We start from the raw sequence: 21,010 nt of genomic DNA, 5'->3' as shown, positions 1-21,010 counted from the left end.
AATATTCTTTTGCATTTAATAAATATTATAAATACGACATAAATATAAGAAATTTATTAACTTCTTTATATACTGAAAAACTTCCCTGTATTTTTTTGTTCTTGATGCTATAAAAATGTCAGACTTATCTGAACAAAATTAACAATATTACCATTTGGCTATCATATTTGTTGATTCTTGGACGAAAAGTATTAGCATCTCGACGCAATCTATTATTTATTAAAAAGTAAAACAAAAACATAAGAAATATTATACGTAACGTCTAAATTTGATAAAAAAGAATTCATACCATCTATTAAAGATTGAGGAGGATTAGTAAATGCTTTAACTGAAGGCTGTCCTTCATATACAATTACTCGATCAGCTAAATATGTAGCCATAATACTATTCTCATGTTAATAAAATTATATATATAATTAATAATTATACAAATCATGCTCAACGACAAATGCAGTCTTTTTAGAATGCAAAATAAACCTATACTATTATTTTAAAATAACATTAAGTTAAAATATACCTTTTAATAACTTTAGAAGCAACAATACGTTGTTCAGAATCCAAATATGCAGATGGCTCATCAATTAAATAAATATCAGCAGAAAGACCTAAACATAAAACAATAGCAACACGTTGCAATTCTCCCCCTGATAAATTTTGAACTTCTTGATCTATAATGTTTTCAATATTTAAAGGCTTGCATACATCCGACTGGAAACTAGGATTTAGCCATGACGATTTTATTTTTTTTAAAAACTTAATTATTTAAAATTATATAATTTAATAAAAATTATTATTACCAGCATACGGACTGTTCCCTGAAATTTCGGCGCAATTTTCTGAGGCTTTAAAGATACACTTAAAGCAGGAATATCATCTCCATCTGGCTTTAAAATTCCTGCTAATAACTACATTTCATAATTAATATATAACTAATGTGGGAAAGACTACCAACCTTAATAAACGTTGTCTTTCCAGTACCATTCTCCCCTAGCATTACAATAATTTCAGAATTAGTAAATTCACCTGCACTAATCTCAAGTGTAAAATCTCCAAGTTTTTTTATCATTGAAGGATACGAATAAGTTTTATTTCTTTCCAATGAATATATATCAGATGAGTCCGATATTTTAAATTGTAAAGATTCATTTCTAAAACGCAAATTTTCTGTAGGAATATTTCCATCTAAAAATACATTTATCCCTTCTCTAACAGAAAATGGTAATGTAACTACTCCATAAACAGAAGGCATCCCATATAAAACGCATATATAGTCTGATAAATAATCAAGAATAGATAAATCATGTTCAACAGCAATAATATAATTATCAGGATTAAGTAACCGTCTAATTGTTCTTGCTGCATTCAAACGTTGTTTTACATCCAAATAAGAAGACGGCTCATCAAACATATATCTATAAAATATAAGTTTAAAACATAGTTTATAGAATAATTCACATATCAGCTTTCTGGATACAAATAATTGCAATAGCAAAACGTTGTAATTCTCCACCAGAAAGTTGGTTTACTTCACGTGTAAGTACATTCTTTAAGTCTTAAAGATATTAAGAACTACCATATAATACAGAAATATTACCTAAAACTTCAATTATTTCATCTTTATTATTTCTTTCTAATTTAGAATTCAGAAGTTCATTAACAACTTTGACAGGTCCTTGAATAGTACGAGGGATATGATCAACATACTGAGGTTTAACTATAGCCTTTTTAAATATTAAATGATTGAAACAATAATATTTTTAAAATACTTTTAAACTATCTTCCAAAACCTTGGTAAAATAATTTTGAAGTTCGCTTCCTCTAAAATATCTAAGAATTTCCTCCCAATCAGGAGGATTATTATGTTGTCCAAGATTAGGTTTTAATTTCCCGGACAAGATTTTAAGCGCTGTAGACTTTCCAATACCATTTGTTCCTACCAAACCAAGAACTTGACCGGATCTAGGAGTTGGCAATCTGTGTAGTTTAAACGAGTTCTCTGAAAATCTATGTGTAACTTTTGAATCTAAATTTGTAGGTAGATTGATAATATGAATAGCACCAAAAGGACATCGCTTAACACAAATACCACATCCGATACTATTGATTCTTTAAAAAAAGAAAAGAATACAATAATCAATACCACAAAGACTCTGAAATCCATGAAATTTTAGATTCTGGCGTAACCTCAATACATAATTTTCCACTACGAACCACAGGACCTATTTTAATTAATACTAATTTGAAATGGAAAAAACTATCTACATGATTTCTTGCACTCTTGATGACATTTCTTCACATTTTAGATTACTTTATGATTCCCATACTTACTTACTCGAGGTTTACATTTATCACTGCTCACCTATAGATTGTCTTTTAATGTTTTATCTTTATTGAAGGGTTAACATACAATTGCAATCCGTGTAAGTTTTTCCGAATTCTCATTTTGTACTTTTTTCGACATCTTTTACTTATTTTTTCTTAAAACTTATTAAATCTTGCTATTTTTATTTATTTTTAATTCTTTCTCGAACAAAAAACATACTTTAATCATTTCAATGCAGTTCGTTTTTGTTTTATTACTTTTATACTTTTTTATACTTCTTTTTCTTGTTTTTATCCTTTAAAAAACTTTTTTATTTAATTTTGTAAAGTTAAAATATGTCTTTTCCTCGTCTTTTTATAAAACGCTCCGTTGCGTAGAAAAACTAATCTTTACGACTGTTTCAAAGAAGCAGAATTAAAAAAAGATACTATTAACAGAGCATTTATGATAAAAATTTAATAAAAACTTGTTACATGTTTACAAATAAATCTAAATATTATGTAAGTATAGTTGAAATTTTTGTTTGAAATGCAAAAATAGATTAAATTAAATAATCATTGAACAAAAAATCAAAAAAAAGTATAAATAAAGGGTTTAAAGAAAATTATATATACGCAATATATATAAATGTCAGCAAGAATGTTGAATAAATAATTTGGTATAAAAGATATAGGATATTTTATGTTTTTTGCTGAAAAAATAACAAAGAAAATAATATTAAATGGCTTTGTATTTAATGTTCTTTAGCCTTATAGATTTATAAAAACGCAATTTAATTAAGAAAGAGTAATAAATGCTAATCATTTCATTAGTTTTATAAGCTTTGCAAATTATGGTGAATGAATTGTCTCAATCATTAGACATAGATTCTGGCATTTCTGTGAATAGTTTTAAAGATAAAAACTCAATTGTGGAAAAGAAATCACTGGATATTATGTCTGATGCTGAAACATCTACAGGGAATGGAGAAATGAATAGTTTTACAGAAGAGTCAATGACAGAAACAGAAGATAACATAAATGATAGAGATTTTAATTTATCAGATGATGAAAGTGAGACTGATAGAGATACAGAAACATTGCATACAACAAAGCGCCAACAAACTAAAACAAAAAAATCTACTAAGATGTTGGATCCTGCTTTTTATGAGTTAAGAAGATCAGAAAGAACACGTACAGAACCAGTACGTCAAACTATTGATTTTTCAGATGATCATTCTTCAGATGATTATGATTCAACTTCTAGAAAGAAACGTAGAAAAAATAATTCAAGTATTTTATTCCATATATTTATTAACTTTTTTCTTATATCTTATAGAATCATACTCTGTTCAGTCTTCTATTGATTCATATGATGAAAGTGATTTTAATGATAAACCCCGAAAAAAAAAGCAGAATGCACTATTTTTGAAAGATGAATTAAGGTTTTCTAGTAGAAATTTAAAAACTCGTAATTATAATGAAGATTTCATGGATGATGATCTTGATTTTACTAATGACGATGAAAATGATTATGTTTATTCAAGAAGTTCTGAATCAAAATCCTTAGAAAGTATATTATTAGTTTTTTAATATTTTCTGACAACAGTATAGCTCAAGATAGTATTGAGGCGGTACTTGATCATCGTCAAGTTTCTAAACAAGGTATATTTTTAATGTTTTATATTTGATTAATCTTGTAGATGCTGATGAGTCTAATGATGAATATATTCTAGAATATCTTGTAATATGTATTAATTACATTTATAACTTATTAATATAATTAGATTAAATGGCAGAATCGTTCTCATCTTCATAACACATGGAAAACATATGATGAATTAAAAAAGTCTAGAGGATGGAAGAAAGTAGATAATTATATCAAGCAGTATATCGATTTAGATAAACAAATAAGAGAAAATCCAACAACAACGGCTGAACATATTGAAGCTATGGATATTGAAAGTGAAAGACATAGAAATGTTTTGATAGAGTATCAAACTGTCGATAGAATTATTTCTTCAAAAATTGTTAAAAGTTGTGAATTCGATAAGCATCCTCATACTGAGTATTTTTGTAAATGGAAACAACTTTATTATGATTCATGTACATGGGAATGTGCATCAACTGTTTCTAATGCACAAGATCAAATCGATAAATACTTAAACAGATCACTAAGCCCCATTCTTCCTCATAAAAGTGTTTCATATGGCTCTTCTCGACCAAAATTTAAAAAGCTTGATGTTCAGCCTGATTATATTAAAAATGGTGAATTAAGAGACTTTCAACTAACAGGTGTAAATTGGATGGCATATTTGTGGTCAAAAAATGAAAATGGTATTTTAGCAGATGAGGTATTTGTTATTATATCATATAATTTTCTGATTTTAAAAGATGGGATTGGGGAAAACAGCACAAACTGTTTCATTCTTATCATATCTTGTACATACTTTACATATTCATGGTCCATTTTTGATAGTAGTACCGTTATCAACTATCCCTGCATGGCAAGAAAATTTAGAGACATGGGCAACAGATTTAAATAGTATAATATATATAGGAAACTCAAAGGCTAGAAAAACAATCCAAGAATATGAATTTTATATCGATGGAAATTCTAAAAAATTAAAATTCAATATTTTAATTACTACTTATGAATATATACTTAAAGATAGATACGAATTGAATCAAATAAAATGGCAGTATATGGCTGTAGATGAAGCACATAGGCTTAAAAATAGTGAATCACAGTTATATGAATCTCTTAAAGACTTCAAAACCGTAAATCGCCTTTTGATCACTGGAACACCTTTACAAAATAATATTAAGGAATTGGCTGCTTTAATTGATTTTTTAATGCCTAAGAGATTTGAAATTGATCGAGAATTAAATTTTGAAACACCTAATGCTGAGCAAGAGGCTTATATTAGAGATCTGCACAAAAGATTACAGCCTTATATTCTTCGCAGATTAAAAAAAGATGTAGAAAAGTCTCTTCCATCTAAATCAGAAAGAATCTTAAGAGTTGAATTATCTGAATTACAGACTCATTGGTATAAAAATATTTTAACACGTAATTATAGGGCTTTGAGTATGTCTACTGGGAATAGTCAGCTAAATTTGTTAAATATTGTAATTGAATTAAAAAAAGCTAGTAATCATCCTTACCTTTTTCCTAATGCTGAAGAAAATTGGCTAAATAATATTGGGTCAAAAAAGACTCGTGAGGATATTTTAAGAGGGATAGTAATAAATAGCGGAAAAATGATTTTACTTGATAAACTTCTTACTCGACTAAAAAGAGATGGACATCGAGTTTTAATATTTAGTCAAATGGTACTTAAAAAGAAATAAAGTTTTAAACTAATATGTAGGTTCGCATGTTGGATATTATAGGTGATTACCTGGTTTTACGTGGTCTTCCTTTTCAACGCTTGGATGGAACAATATCTGCTCCTATTAGGAAGGCATCTATCGAGCATTTCAATGCCGCTGGTAGCCCTGATTTTGTATTTTTATTAAGTACTAGAGCAGGAGGTCTTGGAATAAATCTTATGACTGCAGATACAGTAATTATTTTTGATTCAGATTGGTATGCTAAATGGGTACATTTGTTTTGTTTAACCATTTTAGGAATCCTCAAGCAGATTTGCAAGTATTTTTATTGATTTAATATATATATATATATACTGAGATTCATAGGCAATGGCTAGAGCACATAGAATTGGACAAAAGGTTTTTAGAAACTAATATTATATATATGTATATCATTATTAATTTATATTTAGTCTCATGTTATGGTTTATAGATTTGTTTCTAAAGATACAGTAGAAGAAGATATATTAGAACGAGCTAGAAGAAAGATGATTTTAGAGGTTTGTAATATATTTTTATTTTTTTTTGTTTATAAAAGTATAGTATGCAATTATTTCTTTAGGTATTACAGATAAATCAAGCTCAGGAAAATCAAATAAATTTACTGCACAAGAACTAAGTGCTATTCTCAAAGTAAATTATTTACTTGTAATAATATAGTTTTAAAGATTTAATTAGTTTGGTGCATCAAATATGTTTAAAGATAATGACAATCAAAAACGCTTAGAAGATATGAATTTAGATGATGTATTAGAGCATGCTGAAAATCATGATATTGGACAAGATGTAGGTGGAGCAAGTATGGGAGGAGAAGAGTTCTTGAAACAGGTTTGTCTGTTTATTCAAATTTATTAGTTGTAACATATAGGAAATAGTTTGAAATTACTGATTGTAGGACTGATATTACTTGGGAAGACATAATTCCTGAAGAAGAACGTAATAGAATCGAAGCCGAAGAAAAGCTAAGGCAGGATGAAGAGTTTTTGCAAAAACAGATATCTATGAATAGCAAAAGAATGGTAAAACATCCTGAAAATAACATGGTTAAAGATACTATTCCAAATAAGAAGTTGAAAAAAGTTGATCCAAAATTGAGACAATTAAGTGAAAAAGAGATTCGTAATCTTTATAGAGCTATTTTAAAATTTGGCTCTCCATTAGACCGATGGGAAGAAGTTATTAAAGAATCAGATTTACCGAGTCAAATGCCTCCTGAAAAAATACGATCAGTTGTTCAAGAGCTATTTAAATCTTGTAAGCAAGCTATAATTAATCAAGAAATGGAAAATAAAGAAGCTGATAACAATTTATCTTCTAATCAGAATTTAAAACAAAAAAAGGCACTTCTTATAGAATTTAAGGGTGTTAAAAATATTAATGCAGAAACAGTAATGCAAAGAGCCAAAGATTTGCGTTTTGTACATCAACTGGTTAAAGGAGCTGATCCAAAAAAATTTCGTATTCCAGGACAAGTAAAACCAGTTCATGGATGGTCTTGTCAATGGGGAGAACGAGAAGATGCTATGATGCTAATTGGGATTAACAAACACGGATTTGGTTCTTGGGCTTCTATAAAAGACGATCCTGATTTGGATATGCATGATAAAATATTTTTAGATGACGATAGAACAGAAAAAGATGACCACAAAGAAGGAAAAGAAGAGAAAGAACGTAAAGAAGGAAAAGAAATAAAAGATTCAAAATTAATTCCTGGTCCTTCACATCTTGTAAGACGTGGTGAGTATTTATTAAATCTTGCACGTGAAATTTTAGATGTAAAAGTATCAAATTCTTCAAATAATATATTATTAGCAGAAAAAAAACCTCATAATACATTATCGAATAACTCGCATACAAAAAAAGCAAAAAGTAGTCATAATTCTCAATTACAAACACTAACACATCATTCAAAACCTAAAAATATTAATCATGACTCTTTATCTACTAAACAAGTATCTAAAATAAGAAAATCAAAAAGAATAAAAACAGAAGATAATACAAATACTGTGGAAAAGGAAGATTTTGATGGGGAAAGTGAATGTTCTAGTATGGATGAGGATGATTGCAAAGTATACTGTTTTTCATTTTAATTGAAAAATAATTAATATAATCATAGAGAATATTACATCCTGTTCGGAAACAGTTGAAAACGTTGAAAAAAGATAAATATATTGATCGATCAAAACTTGCAATGATTTTGAAAGAATGTTTAACTACTGTTGGTGATTTTATTGAAACGACAGTAGCATCTCGATCTGAAGCTGATAAAGATCGTCTTAAGAAACACTTATGGTAGTTTGTTATTATTTACTGTTTTTATATTAATTCCTTTTCAGGGTATTTACTAGCTATTTTTGGCCAAAAAGAATTCCTTATATTCAATTATTAAATATGTATAATAAACTAATAGCAGGACGAAAAGAATCTAAAATCTAACTTTAAAAAGTTGCACTTCATTCATTTTCAACATATATTCTGTAAATGTTGTTTAGTGTTATGGAGACTATATGTGATATTTTTATTTGGATTTTTTATAAATGAGAATAATACATGTATAACACAGAAAATTAATGCTTCAAAAAACTTTAAGTATATCTGCACATGCAAAAAGCATTTTTAAATACTTTATCAAGTTCAATATCGTGACTTTTTTCTTATAACTATATACGCTAGTAATTTTTCATCACCGTTAAATTCTCTCAAATTGACCGAAAATCGTAATTTTTTTTAGAAAAAAATTATCCAAAATATTCAGAGATGACATCTAGATTTTTGTTTACATCAGGTATTTTAAGTCTTTTAAAAGATTTTTTTAATAAAATAATAGAATCTGTTGGAGAAGGCCATCCTGATAAGGTTTTTTTTCAATTAAAAAATGATTATAATAATAATTTGAAAGATATGTGATCAGATATCAGATGCAATCTTAGATGCATGTCTTAGAGATGATCCGTATTCTAGGGTTGCTTGTGAGGTAGCAACGAAGACAGGAATGCAAGTAAAATCTTGATTTATTATTTTTTTATCATTTGATTGATCTGTTTTTATATAGGATCATGGTTTTCGGTGAAATTACAACTAAAGCTGTTTTGAATTATCAGGATATAGTACGTAATACAATTAAGAAGATCGGATACGATAGCCCTGAGAAAGGCTTTGATTATAAAACATGTAATATACTTGTTGCTATTGAAGAACAATCGTATATATTTTTTTCTTATATATATATCTACTTAATTGTGGAAGGCCTGATATAGCGCAAGGACTTCATTTGGAAAGCTCATTGGAAAATATAGGTGCTGGTGATCAGGTAACAGTATTATTTTTTTGTCTACTTGGTTAAAATATGCAAGGGTATTATGTTTGGATATGCAACAAATGAGACTGAAGAGTTGCTTCCTTTGACAGTTTTGCTTGCTCATCGTTTAAATATAGCTCTTGCAAAAGCTCGACGTAGTGGGGAAATGGATTGGTTACGTCCAGATTCAAAAACACAGGTGACAGTTGAATATGAGCAAAAAGATGGCGAACTCACTCCAATACGTGTGGATACTATTGTTGTTTCAACACAACATTCTGAAAGTATCACTACAGAAGAAATTCGGCGTGAAGTTTTGGAGAAGATTATCAAGAAAGTTATTCCTTCAAATTATCTGGATGATAAAACAATATTTCACATTCAGCCGTCTGGAAGATTTGTTATTGGAGGCCCCCAAGGTATAATTAGTGTTTTTTTTTTATTTTTTTAAAAAAAAATAGGCGATGCAGGTTTAACTGGAAGAAAGATTATTGTTGATACATATGGCGGATGGGGCGCACATGGTGGTGGGGCATTTTCAGGTAAAGATTTCTCTAAAGTTGACCGTAGTGCAGCATACGCTGCACGATGGATTGCTAAATCTCTTGTTGCTTCTGGTTTATGTAAAAGATGTCTTGTTCAGTTGTCATATGCTATTGGCATTTCTTATCCTTTAAGTATTTTTATTGAGCATTATGGGACAAGTTCAAAAACTTCACATGAGCTTGTCGAAATTATTAAAAAGAATTTTGATTTGCGACCTGGTGTTATTGTTAAAGAACTTGAACTACAAAAGCCGATTTATTCTAAGACATCGTATGTATTTTTTTACTTATCTATTTTTTAATTATAAACTTAGATGTTACGGACATTTTACAGATCAGTCTTCACTTTGGGAAAAACCTAAAAAATTAGCATTTTAATCAGGTTATTGTAAAAATTGATATAGGGAATGTTTTGTGAATTAATTTATATAAAAAGTTATGTATTTTAACAATTTAATATATTTTTTGGTATTTAGTCAGCAAATATTCATTTTTTATTCATATATTTTTATCCTTTATAAAATATTATTTGCTTTAGGAAATTATGGATAAAAGCATTTTTACACTTTTTTCTTTAAGGATTTTGAATATTCAAAATGGTTTTAATTTTTTTCAAATTTATAAAAATGTTTATACTTGGATTATTTATCAAAAAAAATATTATTTGTTGAAAAACATTTTTTTGTTTTGCTAAGAATATGAGTATTATAATATATCTAATATAATTCGAAGTTTTATATTTTTAAAATGCAAATTTTAGAAACATTATTTTTTAAATATATATAATTTTATTTTAAATACTTAGAAAATTGATTTTTTTTATTAAAAATTTAATCACTAAATATTGATATAACTATAATTTATACAAAAATCATTAAAACAATCTTTAAAGATATATCTTTCAAAATATATTTGAAAAATGTAACATATCTTCTCTAATTTAACCAAAATTGCAGCTATTTTATAATTCAAGTTACTTGTTTAAAATTGACATTTAAAGTATAAAATTCATTAACAGGTAGCAAAAATAGATTTATGTTTACGTTTTAGAATATTAAGCATTTAATTAATACTAAAGATTTAAGACATAGATCACCGTTCAAACACATATGTATATATGTATTACTGATGTCTACTATAAAACAAAAATGCTGTCATTTTATGATTTCACAATTTCTGATAAATTTCCATTTCCTTTTGATAACGTTCCCTACTATCTATTGCTTGATCGATAAATTTCTAATAATATTAATACCCAAAAGAAATCTAAAACGATATACCATTTTTTCTTCGTCCCTCATAGCAGCCCATTTTCTTGATAACGCCTGCACTTGTTCTGTAGCTTTTGTTGCACCTCCTGCATATTTTTCTACAAAATCAGGAGAAGATCTTGCATGTGCACAATAGAACAAAAAGGGAGTCATAGGGCGTTTCGGTCTACGAGGATCCTTAATTCGGGATATGCCTTTTTTACCTTGTTTGCGTAACTGATTTCTAAGCCGATTCTCTTCTGAAATTTCTTTTGGAGATAAAGAAGTAACCCAAAGTTCATAAGCACGTGTAGCATCAACTTTACTTTGGAGAGATAGGTCTCGATAAACCTAAATACCAACAATTAGTCCCCATTTAAGCCATATCAGATATAAATAAGTAATATAAATCTTAAAACAAACCTGGCGTTCTTCTTGAGATAAAGATTTCCAAATATCTGAAGATTCTTTAAGAATTTCTTTAGGAGTTCCTAATGCATTCTTAAAACGTTCCTTAAGAAATGCTATCCATGGAGAATATCCTAAACGTGAGGGACCTGAACGCGCTTTTAAAGACGTTTTATTTGAAGATACAGCAGAGTTTACTAAAGAATTACTGAAAATACGAATCTGAGAGAGACAGATATCACTCAATATGGACATATTCTTCCATTTACATTGTTTTTTTAAGAAGAATGTGTTATATGGCGATGCAATGGAAAATTGCATGATGGAAAACCTATTCATTGAATTTATCTCTATTAAATATAGTTTAAAAACGTACTTTTTTTGGGAAGATGGTAGAATTCGTTTTCTTAATTGATTTTTTCCAAGATAACGCGTGATAAACATAATATTTCTCTTTATTCTAAAAATTCTTATAAAAAGTTTATTTTTTGAAATCTCAAGTGCACGCACATCTCGAGATTTCGAAATTTGCGAATAACCTTTAAAAATAGATTTAAAAAGGAAAAAAAAAGTATCTGAATTATTTTATTTTTAAGTTTTTGTTTTGCATCATTGGAAATTAATTTTTTGTAACTTTTTCCATACTTTTTTACCGGCTTTCTTAGCATTTATTGAGTATGTTTTTAATGAATATTGAATTTAATACTAAAAATAAAAAATAAAGATTTCCAGTTTAAAAAGGAACTTATTCTTATGCATTAGGGAAACTTTTATACTCTAAAGATAACTAGTTATTTCTTTTAATCTAAAAAATATTGCATAACATTAAATAATACTATCTAAAACGTTGACAAAGATAATTCGAGATATCATCCAGAAATGAGTCGTCACCGGCACCGTTCCTCAGATACATCATCTAAACGCCATAAGTCATATCATAGTAGTTATGATCATGATAAAGATTCTAAATATTCACGAGAAAGAGACAGAGAAAGTGGTTTAAGTAAAGATAAAGAAAGAGATAAAGAAAAAGATAAAGAAAGAGATAAAGAAAGGGATAAAGAAAGAGATAAAGAGAGGGATAAAGATAGAAATAAAGGAAGAGAGAAAGATAAAAATAAAGATCATAAAGCTTATGCATCTAAGCCTTCACGTCAAGTAGAAGAACAAGTTAAAGATGATGAACAGGAACGTATGCGTATTAAACAGGAGAAAATACAGCAATTCCTACGGCAACGTGCTGCACGTGCATCAACAGAAATAAATACAGCATCAGTTACTTCAGAAACGCCTTCTGTAAAGATACCATCAAAAACAGTAGATACAGAAAAATCATCAACTCTGACATCAACGCTTAGCACTCATGGTTCTATTTCAGGATTTGAGTTTTCTCGAGCAACAACTAAGATGTCATCTCAAACCATAACACTTGATGATGAAGAGAAAAAACACAAAACACTTGCGGAATCACTTGGAGATGATGGAAATGCAGCAGAAGAAAATACAAAACCAATACGTGCAGAAGATGAAGATGAAGCTGATCCATTAGATCTATTCATGCAGGGAATGGATGAAGTTATTAAACGTGATATAGAAGAAAGAAAAGTGGAAAATGATATAAGTCGAGATTCTTTTTTGAAAAATAATGATAGTGATGATGATGATGACGAAGACGATGATAATATAAATGATCCACGAGACATATTGGCTCTTGCACAGAAAAAGTTGAAAAAAAGAGAATTGCCTAATATAGACCATTCTAAAATTCAATATGAACATATTCGTAAAAATTTTTATGTTGAGCCACATGAATTAGCTGAAATGAGTGAAGAGAAAGTAAATGATTATCGTTTAGAGTTGGATGGGATTAAAATTAGGGTATTTATTCGTGTATTACTTTGTTTAATGTGTTTATTATTTTAGGGGCTTGGCTGTCCTAAGCCGGTTCAGAATTGGAGTCAATGTGGACTTCCTGCTCATGTGTATGTTAACTTCTTTAAATAACAGAAAACTTATTATTTAAAAGCTTAGATATTATTTACCATCTTAATTATCAGAAACCAACTGCTATTCAAGCTCAAGCAATTCCTGCTATCATGTCTGGGAGAGATGTAATTGGGGTTGCTAAGACAGGAAGTGGGAAAACAATTGCATTTCTCCTTCCAATGTTTCGACATATTAAAGATCAACGTCCTATCGATTCTTTAGAGGGTCCAATTGCACTTATTATGACACCAACACGAGAATTAGCTGTGCAAATCCATAAAGAGTGTAAACATTTTTTGAAAGTTTTGGGACTTCGGGCATATTTTATTATTTTTTTAATTTTAAATAGCTTATGTTTCTTTAGGCAGTATGTGCATATGGAGGTTCACCAATCAAGGACCAAATTGCAGAGCTTAAAAGAGGCGCAGAAATTGTAGTATGTACACCTGGTCGTATTATTGATTTACTTGGAGCAAATCAAGGACGTGTTACGAATTTAAAAAGAACATCATATATTGTTCTTGATGAAGCAGATCGTATGTTTGATTTAGGCTTTGAACCTCAAGTTATGAAAGTTGTTAACAACGTAAGACCAGACCGCCAAACTGTTTTGTTTTCCGCTACATTTCCAAAACAAGTATTAATTCTTTATTTTATATGTATTATTTAATATTAAACATAGATGGATGCTCTTTCTCGGAAAATTTTACAAAAACCTATTGAGATTACAGTGGGTGCACGTAGTGTTGTTGCTCCAGAAATTCAGCAAATTGTAGAAGTATGTACTGAAGATAATAAGTTTATTCGACTTCTTGAACTTCTTGGGAATTTATATGTCAACGATGATGATGTACGTACTTTAGTTTTTGTAGATCGTCAAGAAGCTGCAGACAGTCTATTGAGAGATTTAATGCGCCGTGGATATCCATGTATGTCTATTCATGGTGGAAAGGACCAGTTTGATCGTGATTCGACAATTGCGGATTTTAGAGCGGGAGTTTTTCCTATTCTTATCGCTACATCTGTAGCAGCTCGAGGCTTAGACATTAAACAATTAAAGTTGGTCGTCAATTATGACTGTCCAAATCATTTAGAGGATTATGTTCATCGAGTTGGAAGGACAGGTCGAGCAGGAGAGACTGGAACTGCTGTTACATTCATAACACCTGAACAAGATCGCTATGCTGCTGATATTGTTAGGGCTTTAAAAATTAGCAAAGCTCATATTCCAGAAGATGTTCAAAAATTAGCAGATGGTTGGTTATTAGATTTTAGTTTGATTCTAATAAATATTAGAATTCATAAAAAAAGTTAAGTTAGGTCAAGAAAAAGCAAGCGGATCAGGATTTGGTGGTAAAGGTCTTGATAGACTTGATAAGGATAGAGACTTTGTTAGAAAATTACAGAGAAGAGCCTATGGAGAAGAAAGTGACGAAGAAATAGATATTTTCGATGACGATTATGAATATTCAAAAATGGATTCTATTGATACAGCAGAACAAACTAGCACGTCTCTTAAATCTAGCCTTAATAATGATCCAAATGCAGCATCTATTACTCCTTCACAAACAAATAAAGCGAAGGGGAACATAACGGATGATATATTGGAGCGTGTACGTAAAGCAGCTGGTTCAGTTACTTCTCGATTACAAGGGCATTCACGTTCCGGTATTACGATTGAATCAGGTCCACCAGATTCAAGAGAATATACAGCTACAATTGAAATCAATGATTTCCCTCAAAAAGCACGATGGGCTGTTACAAACCGCACAAATATTGCTCGAATTATTGAATCAACAGGAACATCTATTACAAATAAAGGTAACTGGTATCCTCCTGGGAAGCCAGTGCCTCCTGGAGAGACAAAATTGTATATTCTTGTTGAAGGAGAAACACAAATATCAGTAGATCGAGCATTACATGAGCTTAAGCGTTTATTAACAGAAGGAACTGTTTCGGTAATATCTATTACTATTATAATTAACGTATTAATCCTTTTAGGCATTGGAGAATGAAATACGTTCAGGTGTAACGGGAAGATATTCCGTTTTATAAATAGTATATATGTGTAGAAATATTAAAATTTTGCATTTTTGTGATATTTATGTTTATGACGAAAAATGTATTTAATTCCACTAAAACTATTAATTGATAAATACAATATATGAACAAATAAAACCTGAAGATCCGTTTGCTTTAAATTCCTTTCTATTTGTTTTTCTTTAATAATATCATCTAATAGCATTGTACGTGTTTTTTTTTTTTCTGCTTCAAGTTGAGCAGAAAGTTTCCCAGGAGCAGATATTCCTCTATTTTTACTCTTCTCAAGTCTTTCTTCTGCTGCATGTGCTGCTATATCCCTTAAATTTACGTGATTTATATAATTTTTTGTTTTTTGTATATCTTTCTCGTTTGTAAGAGAATAACCTTGTTTTTCACTTTTTATATTATTTTTATTATCAGAAACTGCATTAACTATTTCCATTTGTATATTTGATACCTGAAAAGGCCTAGATGAAGTATCCGCATGTTTTCTTGATTTTCTACAAATTATACACATGAGCTAATTTTAATATAAAATTACTTGAATGTTTTATAATATTATATATAATTACGCAATATTAAGTTTACACAAACAATATAGAATAAAATAGAAAAAGCTTCCAAAATACAATGAAATCAGAATATGATGAAAAACTTATTTTTTTTATAAATACTAATCATCGATATTTCTTTAGTAAATATTTATCCTTAATTATTTTATTAAGTTATATGTATTCAAGAACCAAAATAAATAGAAAATATAATATAATCGTATTTCCAGAGTATTAATTGTATTTCTAGTTAAAAAAAAAGATAGATAATTCTTAATCAATTCTATACAGAGTAATTTCAGATTGTTTGAAATATCGACGTGCGTCTGCATTATTTAGGAAATAATAAAGGACCCCAAAAAATTACCTTCATCTATTAATACCAATGAAAGATAATACCGCGTAGAAAACTTTTTGTTAACATCACGAAAAGTAGGTGTTAAATCAAACCCTCCAAGAAAAAGACGTATAGGTATCGTTTCACCACGAGCTGGCTGACCATCCATAATTTCAAATCGAGAAATCTTTTCACAAATTAAACCTTATACTGTTTCTCTTAAATCAATACCGTTTCACTCTCATTATACTGATTAGGAGATGATCCTGTTGTTTCTCTTCGTATAATAGATAATTCCATATATTTTATCTTCAACCGCACCAAAAGAAAATGAATTTTACCAACAATCACATCTTTTAAATGATATCTTTTTTTTTTTAAAAAAAAAAGAATAAATCTTTATTTAAAATACCTGGATTTTGAATATTCAAATTCAATATGTAAACAATCTTCAATACCAACATCCATTTTGATGGAACTAGTATTTTCCGGCGGCATTTTGTATGAATAAACCCATATATCTTTTTCACCCACTATATCCGGCATTCTTCTAGTGATAATTACACGGATAAAATATCTACAAAAAATATTAATTATACACTAAAAAATTAAAAAAAAAAATCCTCAATACCTTAATTTAACATTAATCCCATGATAACTCTCATGCTGTTTTTCTACATTTTTAAACTCAAAATTAAACGTTTGGGGATGCCTCATCTCCCCCGGCGCTGCTAACTCTTGAACCAAAGAAAGAAACTCATAATGTGTCCCACGATCAAAAAACATCTCAATACTGCCTATAAATTGCACTTTAATCCCAGAATGCTCCATACGTTTTCCATCTTTAGGCCTTAAGGTTACCTATACCGCATATAAGCCGCATATATCTCGCATATATCTCGCATTACCGAGCCTTTGACAGACTCTCCATCATAATAAAGCGGTGCTTTTTGCCGCCTGTCTTTGCCAACTTTAATATCTACCATTTTTCTACTATCTTCACCGTCTAAACGGATATCTACATCCACAGGTGTTTTGAAAAACAAACTTGCAACTACCATTAGAATTGCAGGTTTATATTACTCGAAAACACTGAATATAATCTTAAAGCCTCCAGAAATACACAAAAATATGAATAAAAGTTTTTAGATACCAGAAATTCTCTTGTTTTCGTGTATTAATATGTTTAAGCTGAAGAATCAATTAAGTCTGCACTGTTTAGCAAAGATAGAAAAATATTTGTTTATATGTGTTAAAAATATGCTTTGTATGCGTACTGTATGCAGCTTATGCAGTGCTTTTTTATGCTTCAATATGAAAAACAGATGTGTCGTCACTTTGGGTGCGCCAAACGTATCATCATCACCCACCGTTGCAACACAAGTTAAATTGTACTAGTAAAGAGTTATAACTAAATATATTCATTAAAAATATAGACTTTATAGGTTTCAGCATGTTTTGCATTTATAATGTATACAGTCAAGTATATGCGTTATATGTGCGCATACACGCATATTTATAGGATATACAGGGGATGTGCCCCTACACATAGATATAAGGCTGGATTAGTGTACGCGAAGGGATGAAAGAGAGGTTTTTCTTGGATATATTTTTCTTGGATATAGAATGAATATATATAGAATGATAAAATACACATAAATATAACAATAAAAAGATAAATGCAGTGCCAATACATGACTGAAACAGAATTGCAACGCTTTGGAATATAGTTATAAAATCTGTACAACATGAGGCCAAAGGTTTTTCGGTCGAGTACGAAAAGCCTTGAAATCCCATTGAACATCAATTTTTCATGTATAATAAAAACCCTATAATAACAAAAACAGTGTATAATAACAAAACAAAAATAAATATATGTACACGTTAGAATTCTGTTTTATGTATTTTTTCTCGACAATGATTCCTTAATCATGCTAACTAGCCCGAGATTCATTGGATCAAAAGGACGACTCAATACCTCCTGAGCACCCATTGTGTTAGAAGTAGAGAATGATGAAAGATCCATCGCCCCATCCCATAAACCAAAAAAATTATCCTGTACACTGCCAATATCGTCCTGCAACACTGTGGAATCAAAACTAGGCAGAAGCGCAATGTTCTGCCCCTCGTTCTTTTCAACTAAATCTGCACTTTTTACATTATCACTCACTGTGATATTTCGGGGGAATCCAGTGCTACTTTTATCAAAAATGTTACCCAAAAAAGACTCGTTTGCGGAATTCGTGCCATATGTATTCATCAATGTCTGGAAATCGCTGTTATTAAGGTTCTCAAGCGTGCTGGCGCACGTGCCCAATGCCCCATACATCTCCGCCCCGTCAATATGGTCAATATGGTCAATATGGTCCTTAGCCGCAAATGACCCCACCGGCACCGTGTTCACATATTCATATGTGCTCGGTATCAGCTGCACTTGCTCGGCAAACCCCCCCATATGCCTCGGCTGCGTGTTGGCCTCGAAAATCGTTTTCTTAAGAGATATCTCCTCCTGCCAGTCGTAGCAACCCCCTTCTGCCCTCAGACCCACCTCCGACTGCGACTTTTTGTGGGTGATCTGGCTCAGCATCATCCGCAGGATCTTTGACTCGTCCTCCTCAAGCACCGGGTCATAGGTCTTCCTCCGCCGCGGTGACTTTCCGTTCTTGTCCTTCTTCTTCCTCGGCAAAAACTTGTAGTCTGGATACTCCTTTGCATGCCGCTCCCTCTCTCTCTGTGCCATCTCTGCATACCTCTCCTTCTCCTCAATTGTCTCCCGCTTCCACATCTCCCCTATGATCCTCGATATCGACTGGTGATTGTTTGTCGGGATGCTCCCCTGCTTGTCCCGCCGGTAAAGCATAAACGAGTTCAATGGCCGCTTGATCCCTGACCCTGCCACGCCTGATCTAGACGGCGACTTCTTTTTCCCCACTTCTCGCGCCGGTGACTGGATCCCCGGCGGCGTCGCCGGGCTGTAGCCCCCGTGCGACGCCCCCTTCGTCTGCTCCTGACTTGGCGGTGCGCCTTCGCCCGCCCACATCCCCTCTATCCCCCCGCACCCTGCATATCTCTGCTCAAGCACCCTCGCCAACTCATCCATTGCTTGCCCGCTCCTCACTGAGCCCTCTGCTCCCAGGAAGGCTTCCAACCCTTCGTTGGCTGCGCCCTCCAGAAGGCCCCCCAGAAGCCCCTCTATGAGGCCCTCACTGTACACCGGCTCCCCGTCTGCCTCGGCCCGCATTGCTCGCTGTTCCTGCAGCTTCTGCTGTGGTCCGCAGCGCGGTGCTGCGCAGCCTTGTATGCGTGGCTGCGCATGGCCTTTGTTTAGCTGCACGCCACTACTTAACCGCCTTGGGTTTCGTGCAGCTGGCGACGGCCGTGCGCGGCTAGCGCGCACGCAAAAAGCTGGCGACATGAGCAGGATTCGAACCTGCGCGCGAAATCGCATATGATAGCTCCACATTCAAGTCATACTCCTTAACCACTCGGACATCATGCCTCCTGCGCGTCCGCCGCCGAGGGAGCTTATAGCCCCGTTGCACTGCACTGTGCCGCTGCATATATATACATGACGCAGTACTGCATATATAGCACGCTATATAGCGTGCAGCATACATAGTGTACATAGTGTACATAGATATACATAGATACATAGATAGTGCATACATAGCGCAGTATACACAGCACAGTGTATAAGCAGTGTATAAGCGTAGCATAGGCATGGCGTAGTGTGTAGTGCAGTGTATAGTGCAGCAGCACCGTGCTGCACCGTGCTGGGGCGACAGTGCGGCGCATGCATGTGGAGCCGTGCGGGGGTGGCGCCGGCCGCAGCCGCACAGCCGGGTGCCGGCACAGGCTGAGGGACAGCGCAGCATAGCAATGGAGAGATAGATAATAAATACATACAGACCCAACCGGAGACGCGGTGTTAGAGCTTCATCTCCGCTATAATCCTACTGGCGAGTGAGCGGTACTGCCAAGCATTGCCGCTCATACGCTTGAACTGCAAACCATGCAATGCAAACAGGGGCACTTTGACTATGTATATTTCAAACTGTATGGCGAAGCCGGCGAGGTGCTTCGGGGGGGCGCCCTTGGTATCATCGATAGAGTCGTCGGAGTCAGTGGGAGAGAGAGGAGCGTCGAGAGGCTTCTTCCTAGCAAAGGTCTTGTGGAGAGAGATGGAGCGGCGGAGAAGGGTATTAGGGGGGAGAGAGCCGCGGGGGGCGATGGAGTTTGTGGCAAAGGTCTTGAGGTCGATGCTTGGGCGGTAGACGCAGAAGAAGCCAGCTCTGATGTCACGGTAGGAAATGTTGAGGCGGGAAAGGACGCGGACGAGCCCGTTCTTTATCTCGTAAGGGGGCCTGGAGGAGGTGGTGGAGACGCTGAAGATGCCCTTGAGGAAGCCGGATTTGACGATAATCTCACTGGAGGAGCTGTAAGGCAGGCCGGGAGTGGGAGAGCATGGCTGGGGAGGTGGACAGGAATGAGGAGTGTGGTGTGGGACGAGGACGGAAGACTGGCGGCGGAACCTTCTTTCCTTGCGCAGGACCTCGCCCTTGGCGTTTCCGAGAGACTTTGTGCGGTTGCGCCGGAAGCCGAAGGAGCCGGTGCCTGAGGGCCTGACGGGTGGGGGAGCCTTGTCGGAGGGGTCCCTTTGTTCCTTTAGTTCCTTTGGTTCCTTTAGTTCCCCTGGGTCCTTTGGGTCCTTTGAGTGAGCAGCAGAGCCGCGGGAGGGCGACAGGGCAGGTTTGGACAAGCAGGCGTTGTCGTTGACAGAAACCGATCTCTTAAGGTGGGTCTGGAGCGCATCTGTGCAAATGTTTTGAGCAGTGCAGCCCTTGAGAGCGGGCAGTTTGCTCTGCAAAGAGTCGGGGTTGGGTGGATGGATGCCTGAAGCCTTGCACGGCGTCGAC

At 33.0% G+C, this 21,010-nt stretch overlaps 8 protein-coding genes and 1 non-coding gene across 9 annotated transcripts; 4 read left to right on the top strand and 5 right to left on the bottom strand.

The window, feature by feature from the left end:
* Positions 1 to 65: 65 nt before the first annotated feature.
* T551_02020 (translation initiation factor RLI1) lies at positions 66 to 2,461 on the bottom strand (the record flags this gene model as incomplete). Its single annotated transcript, XM_018374283.1, has 14 exons — positions 66 to 107; positions 152 to 209; positions 256 to 384; positions 430 to 477; positions 518 to 753; positions 798 to 905; positions 953 to 1,412; positions 1,456 to 1,552; positions 1,595 to 1,721; positions 1,767 to 2,097; positions 2,141 to 2,219; positions 2,263 to 2,290; positions 2,333 to 2,359; positions 2,408 to 2,461. The coding sequence occupies 14 exons, from the start codon at positions 2,459 to 2,461 to the stop codon at positions 66 to 68; spliced, it is 1,824 nt and encodes a 607-aa protein (XP_018229637.1).
* A 796-nt stretch (positions 2,462 to 3,257) lies between these two features.
* T551_02019 (uncharacterized protein) lies at positions 3,258 to 7,972 on the top strand (the record flags this gene model as incomplete). Its single annotated transcript, XM_018374282.1, has 14 exons — positions 3,258 to 3,594; positions 3,641 to 3,874; positions 3,916 to 3,966; positions 4,005 to 4,045; positions 4,089 to 4,655; positions 4,696 to 5,637; positions 5,676 to 5,893; positions 5,935 to 5,956; positions 6,004 to 6,036; positions 6,090 to 6,176; positions 6,220 to 6,309; positions 6,355 to 6,504; positions 6,552 to 7,745; positions 7,793 to 7,972. The coding sequence occupies 14 exons, from the start codon at positions 3,258 to 3,260 to the stop codon at positions 7,970 to 7,972; spliced, it is 4,146 nt and encodes a 1,381-aa protein (XP_018229636.1).
* Positions 7,973 to 8,541: 569 nt separating this feature from the next.
* T551_02018 (S-adenosylmethionine synthase) lies at positions 8,542 to 9,951 on the top strand. The gene is made up of 5 exons (XM_018374281.1): positions 8,542 to 8,674; positions 8,729 to 8,986; positions 9,030 to 9,393; positions 9,436 to 9,790; positions 9,834 to 9,951. The coding sequence occupies exons 3-5, from the start codon at positions 9,036 to 9,038 to the stop codon at positions 9,895 to 9,897; spliced, it is 777 nt and encodes a 258-aa protein (XP_018229635.1). The 5' UTR covers positions 8,542 to 8,674; positions 8,729 to 8,986; positions 9,030 to 9,035; the 3' UTR covers positions 9,898 to 9,951.
* A 679-nt stretch (positions 9,952 to 10,630) lies between these two features.
* T551_02017 (uncharacterized protein) lies at positions 10,631 to 11,501 on the bottom strand. Its single transcript, XM_018374280.1, has 3 exons — positions 11,193 to 11,501; positions 10,800 to 11,120; positions 10,631 to 10,758 (listed from the first exon to the last, which is right to left on the bottom strand). Exons 1-3 carry the CDS (start codon positions 11,496 to 11,498, stop codon positions 10,687 to 10,689), a joined length of 699 nt encoding a protein of 232 aa, XP_018229634.1. The 5' UTR covers positions 11,499 to 11,501; the 3' UTR covers positions 10,631 to 10,686.
* A 555-nt stretch (positions 11,502 to 12,056) lies between these two features.
* On the top strand, positions 12,057 to 15,218 carry T551_02016 (uncharacterized protein; the record flags this gene model as incomplete). The annotated part of the gene is made up of 7 exons (XM_018374279.1): positions 12,057 to 13,055; positions 13,101 to 13,159; positions 13,204 to 13,465; positions 13,528 to 13,800; positions 13,846 to 14,419; positions 14,460 to 15,121; positions 15,165 to 15,218. 7 exons carry the CDS (start codon positions 12,057 to 12,059, stop codon positions 15,216 to 15,218), a joined length of 2,883 nt encoding a protein of 960 aa, XP_018229633.1.
* A 71-nt stretch (positions 15,219 to 15,289) lies between these two features.
* On the bottom strand, positions 15,290 to 17,219 carry T551_02015 (retromer subunit PEP8; the record flags this gene model as incomplete). The annotated part of the gene is made up of 7 exons (XM_018374278.1): positions 16,726 to 17,219; positions 16,507 to 16,671; positions 16,326 to 16,461; positions 16,125 to 16,281; positions 16,047 to 16,083; positions 15,343 to 15,706; positions 15,290 to 15,298 (listed from the first exon to the last, which is right to left on the bottom strand). Exons 1-7 carry the CDS (start codon positions 16,923 to 16,925, stop codon positions 15,290 to 15,292), a joined length of 1,068 nt encoding a protein of 355 aa, XP_018229632.1. The 5' UTR covers positions 16,926 to 17,219.
* Positions 17,220 to 17,991: 772 nt separating this feature from the next.
* On the bottom strand, positions 17,992 to 18,879 carry T551_02014 (uncharacterized protein; the record flags this gene model as incomplete). Its single annotated transcript, XM_018374277.1, has 1 exon — positions 17,992 to 18,879. The coding sequence occupies one exon, from the start codon at positions 18,877 to 18,879 to the stop codon at positions 17,992 to 17,994; it is 888 nt and encodes a 295-aa protein (XP_018229631.1).
* Positions 18,880 to 19,503: 624 nt separating this feature from the next.
* Positions 19,504 to 19,593, bottom strand: T551_05021. Its single transcript has one exon. It is a non-coding gene; the product is annotated as a tRNA-Ser (tRNA).
* Positions 19,594 to 20,106: 513 nt separating this feature from the next.
* T551_02013 (uncharacterized protein) lies at positions 20,107 to 20,712 on the top strand (the record flags this gene model as incomplete). The annotated part of the gene is made up of 1 exon (XM_018374276.1): positions 20,107 to 20,712. One exon carries the CDS (start codon positions 20,107 to 20,109, stop codon positions 20,710 to 20,712), a length of 606 nt encoding a protein of 201 aa, XP_018229630.1.
* Between the last annotated feature and the right edge of the window lie 298 nt (positions 20,713 to 21,010).

This window comes from Pneumocystis jirovecii (assembly GCF_001477535.1).
Source record: "Pneumocystis jirovecii RU7 chromosome Unknown supercont1.8, whole genome shotgun sequence".
In the NCBI taxonomy this organism is placed as follows: Eukaryota; Fungi; Ascomycota; class Pneumocystomycetes; order Pneumocystales; family Pneumocystaceae; genus Pneumocystis; species Pneumocystis jirovecii.
Note: the sequence above shows the minus strand (reverse complement) of the source record. Positions and strands in the feature narration are given on the sequence as shown.

Excerpts from the sequence above, each read along its gene's own strand:
- T551_02018 (XM_018374281.1), top strand. The coding sequence starts at position 9,036 with ATGTTTGGATATGCAACAAATGAGACTGAAGAGTTGCTTCCTTTGACA. Across the intron at positions 9,394-9,435 it reads TGTTATTGGAGGCCCCCAAG|GCGATGCAGGTTTAACTGGA; the intron begins GTATAATTAGTG and ends AAAAAAAAATAG. Across the intron at positions 9,791-9,833 it reads CCGATTTATTCTAAGACATC|ATGTTACGGACATTTTACAG; the intron begins GTATGTATTTTT and ends TTATAAACTTAG.
- T551_02017 (XM_018374280.1), bottom strand. The coding sequence starts at position 11,498 with ATGCAATTTTCCATTGCATCGCCATATAACACATTCTTCTTAAAAAAA. Across the intron at positions 11,121-11,192 it reads TATCTCAAGAAGAACGCCAG|GTTTATCGAGACCTATCTCT; the intron begins GTTTGTTTTAAG and ends GTTGGTATTTAG. Across the intron at positions 10,759-10,799 it reads TGAGGGACGAAGAAAAAATG|AAATTTATCGATCAAGCAAT; the intron begins GTATATCGTTTT and ends TAATATTATTAG.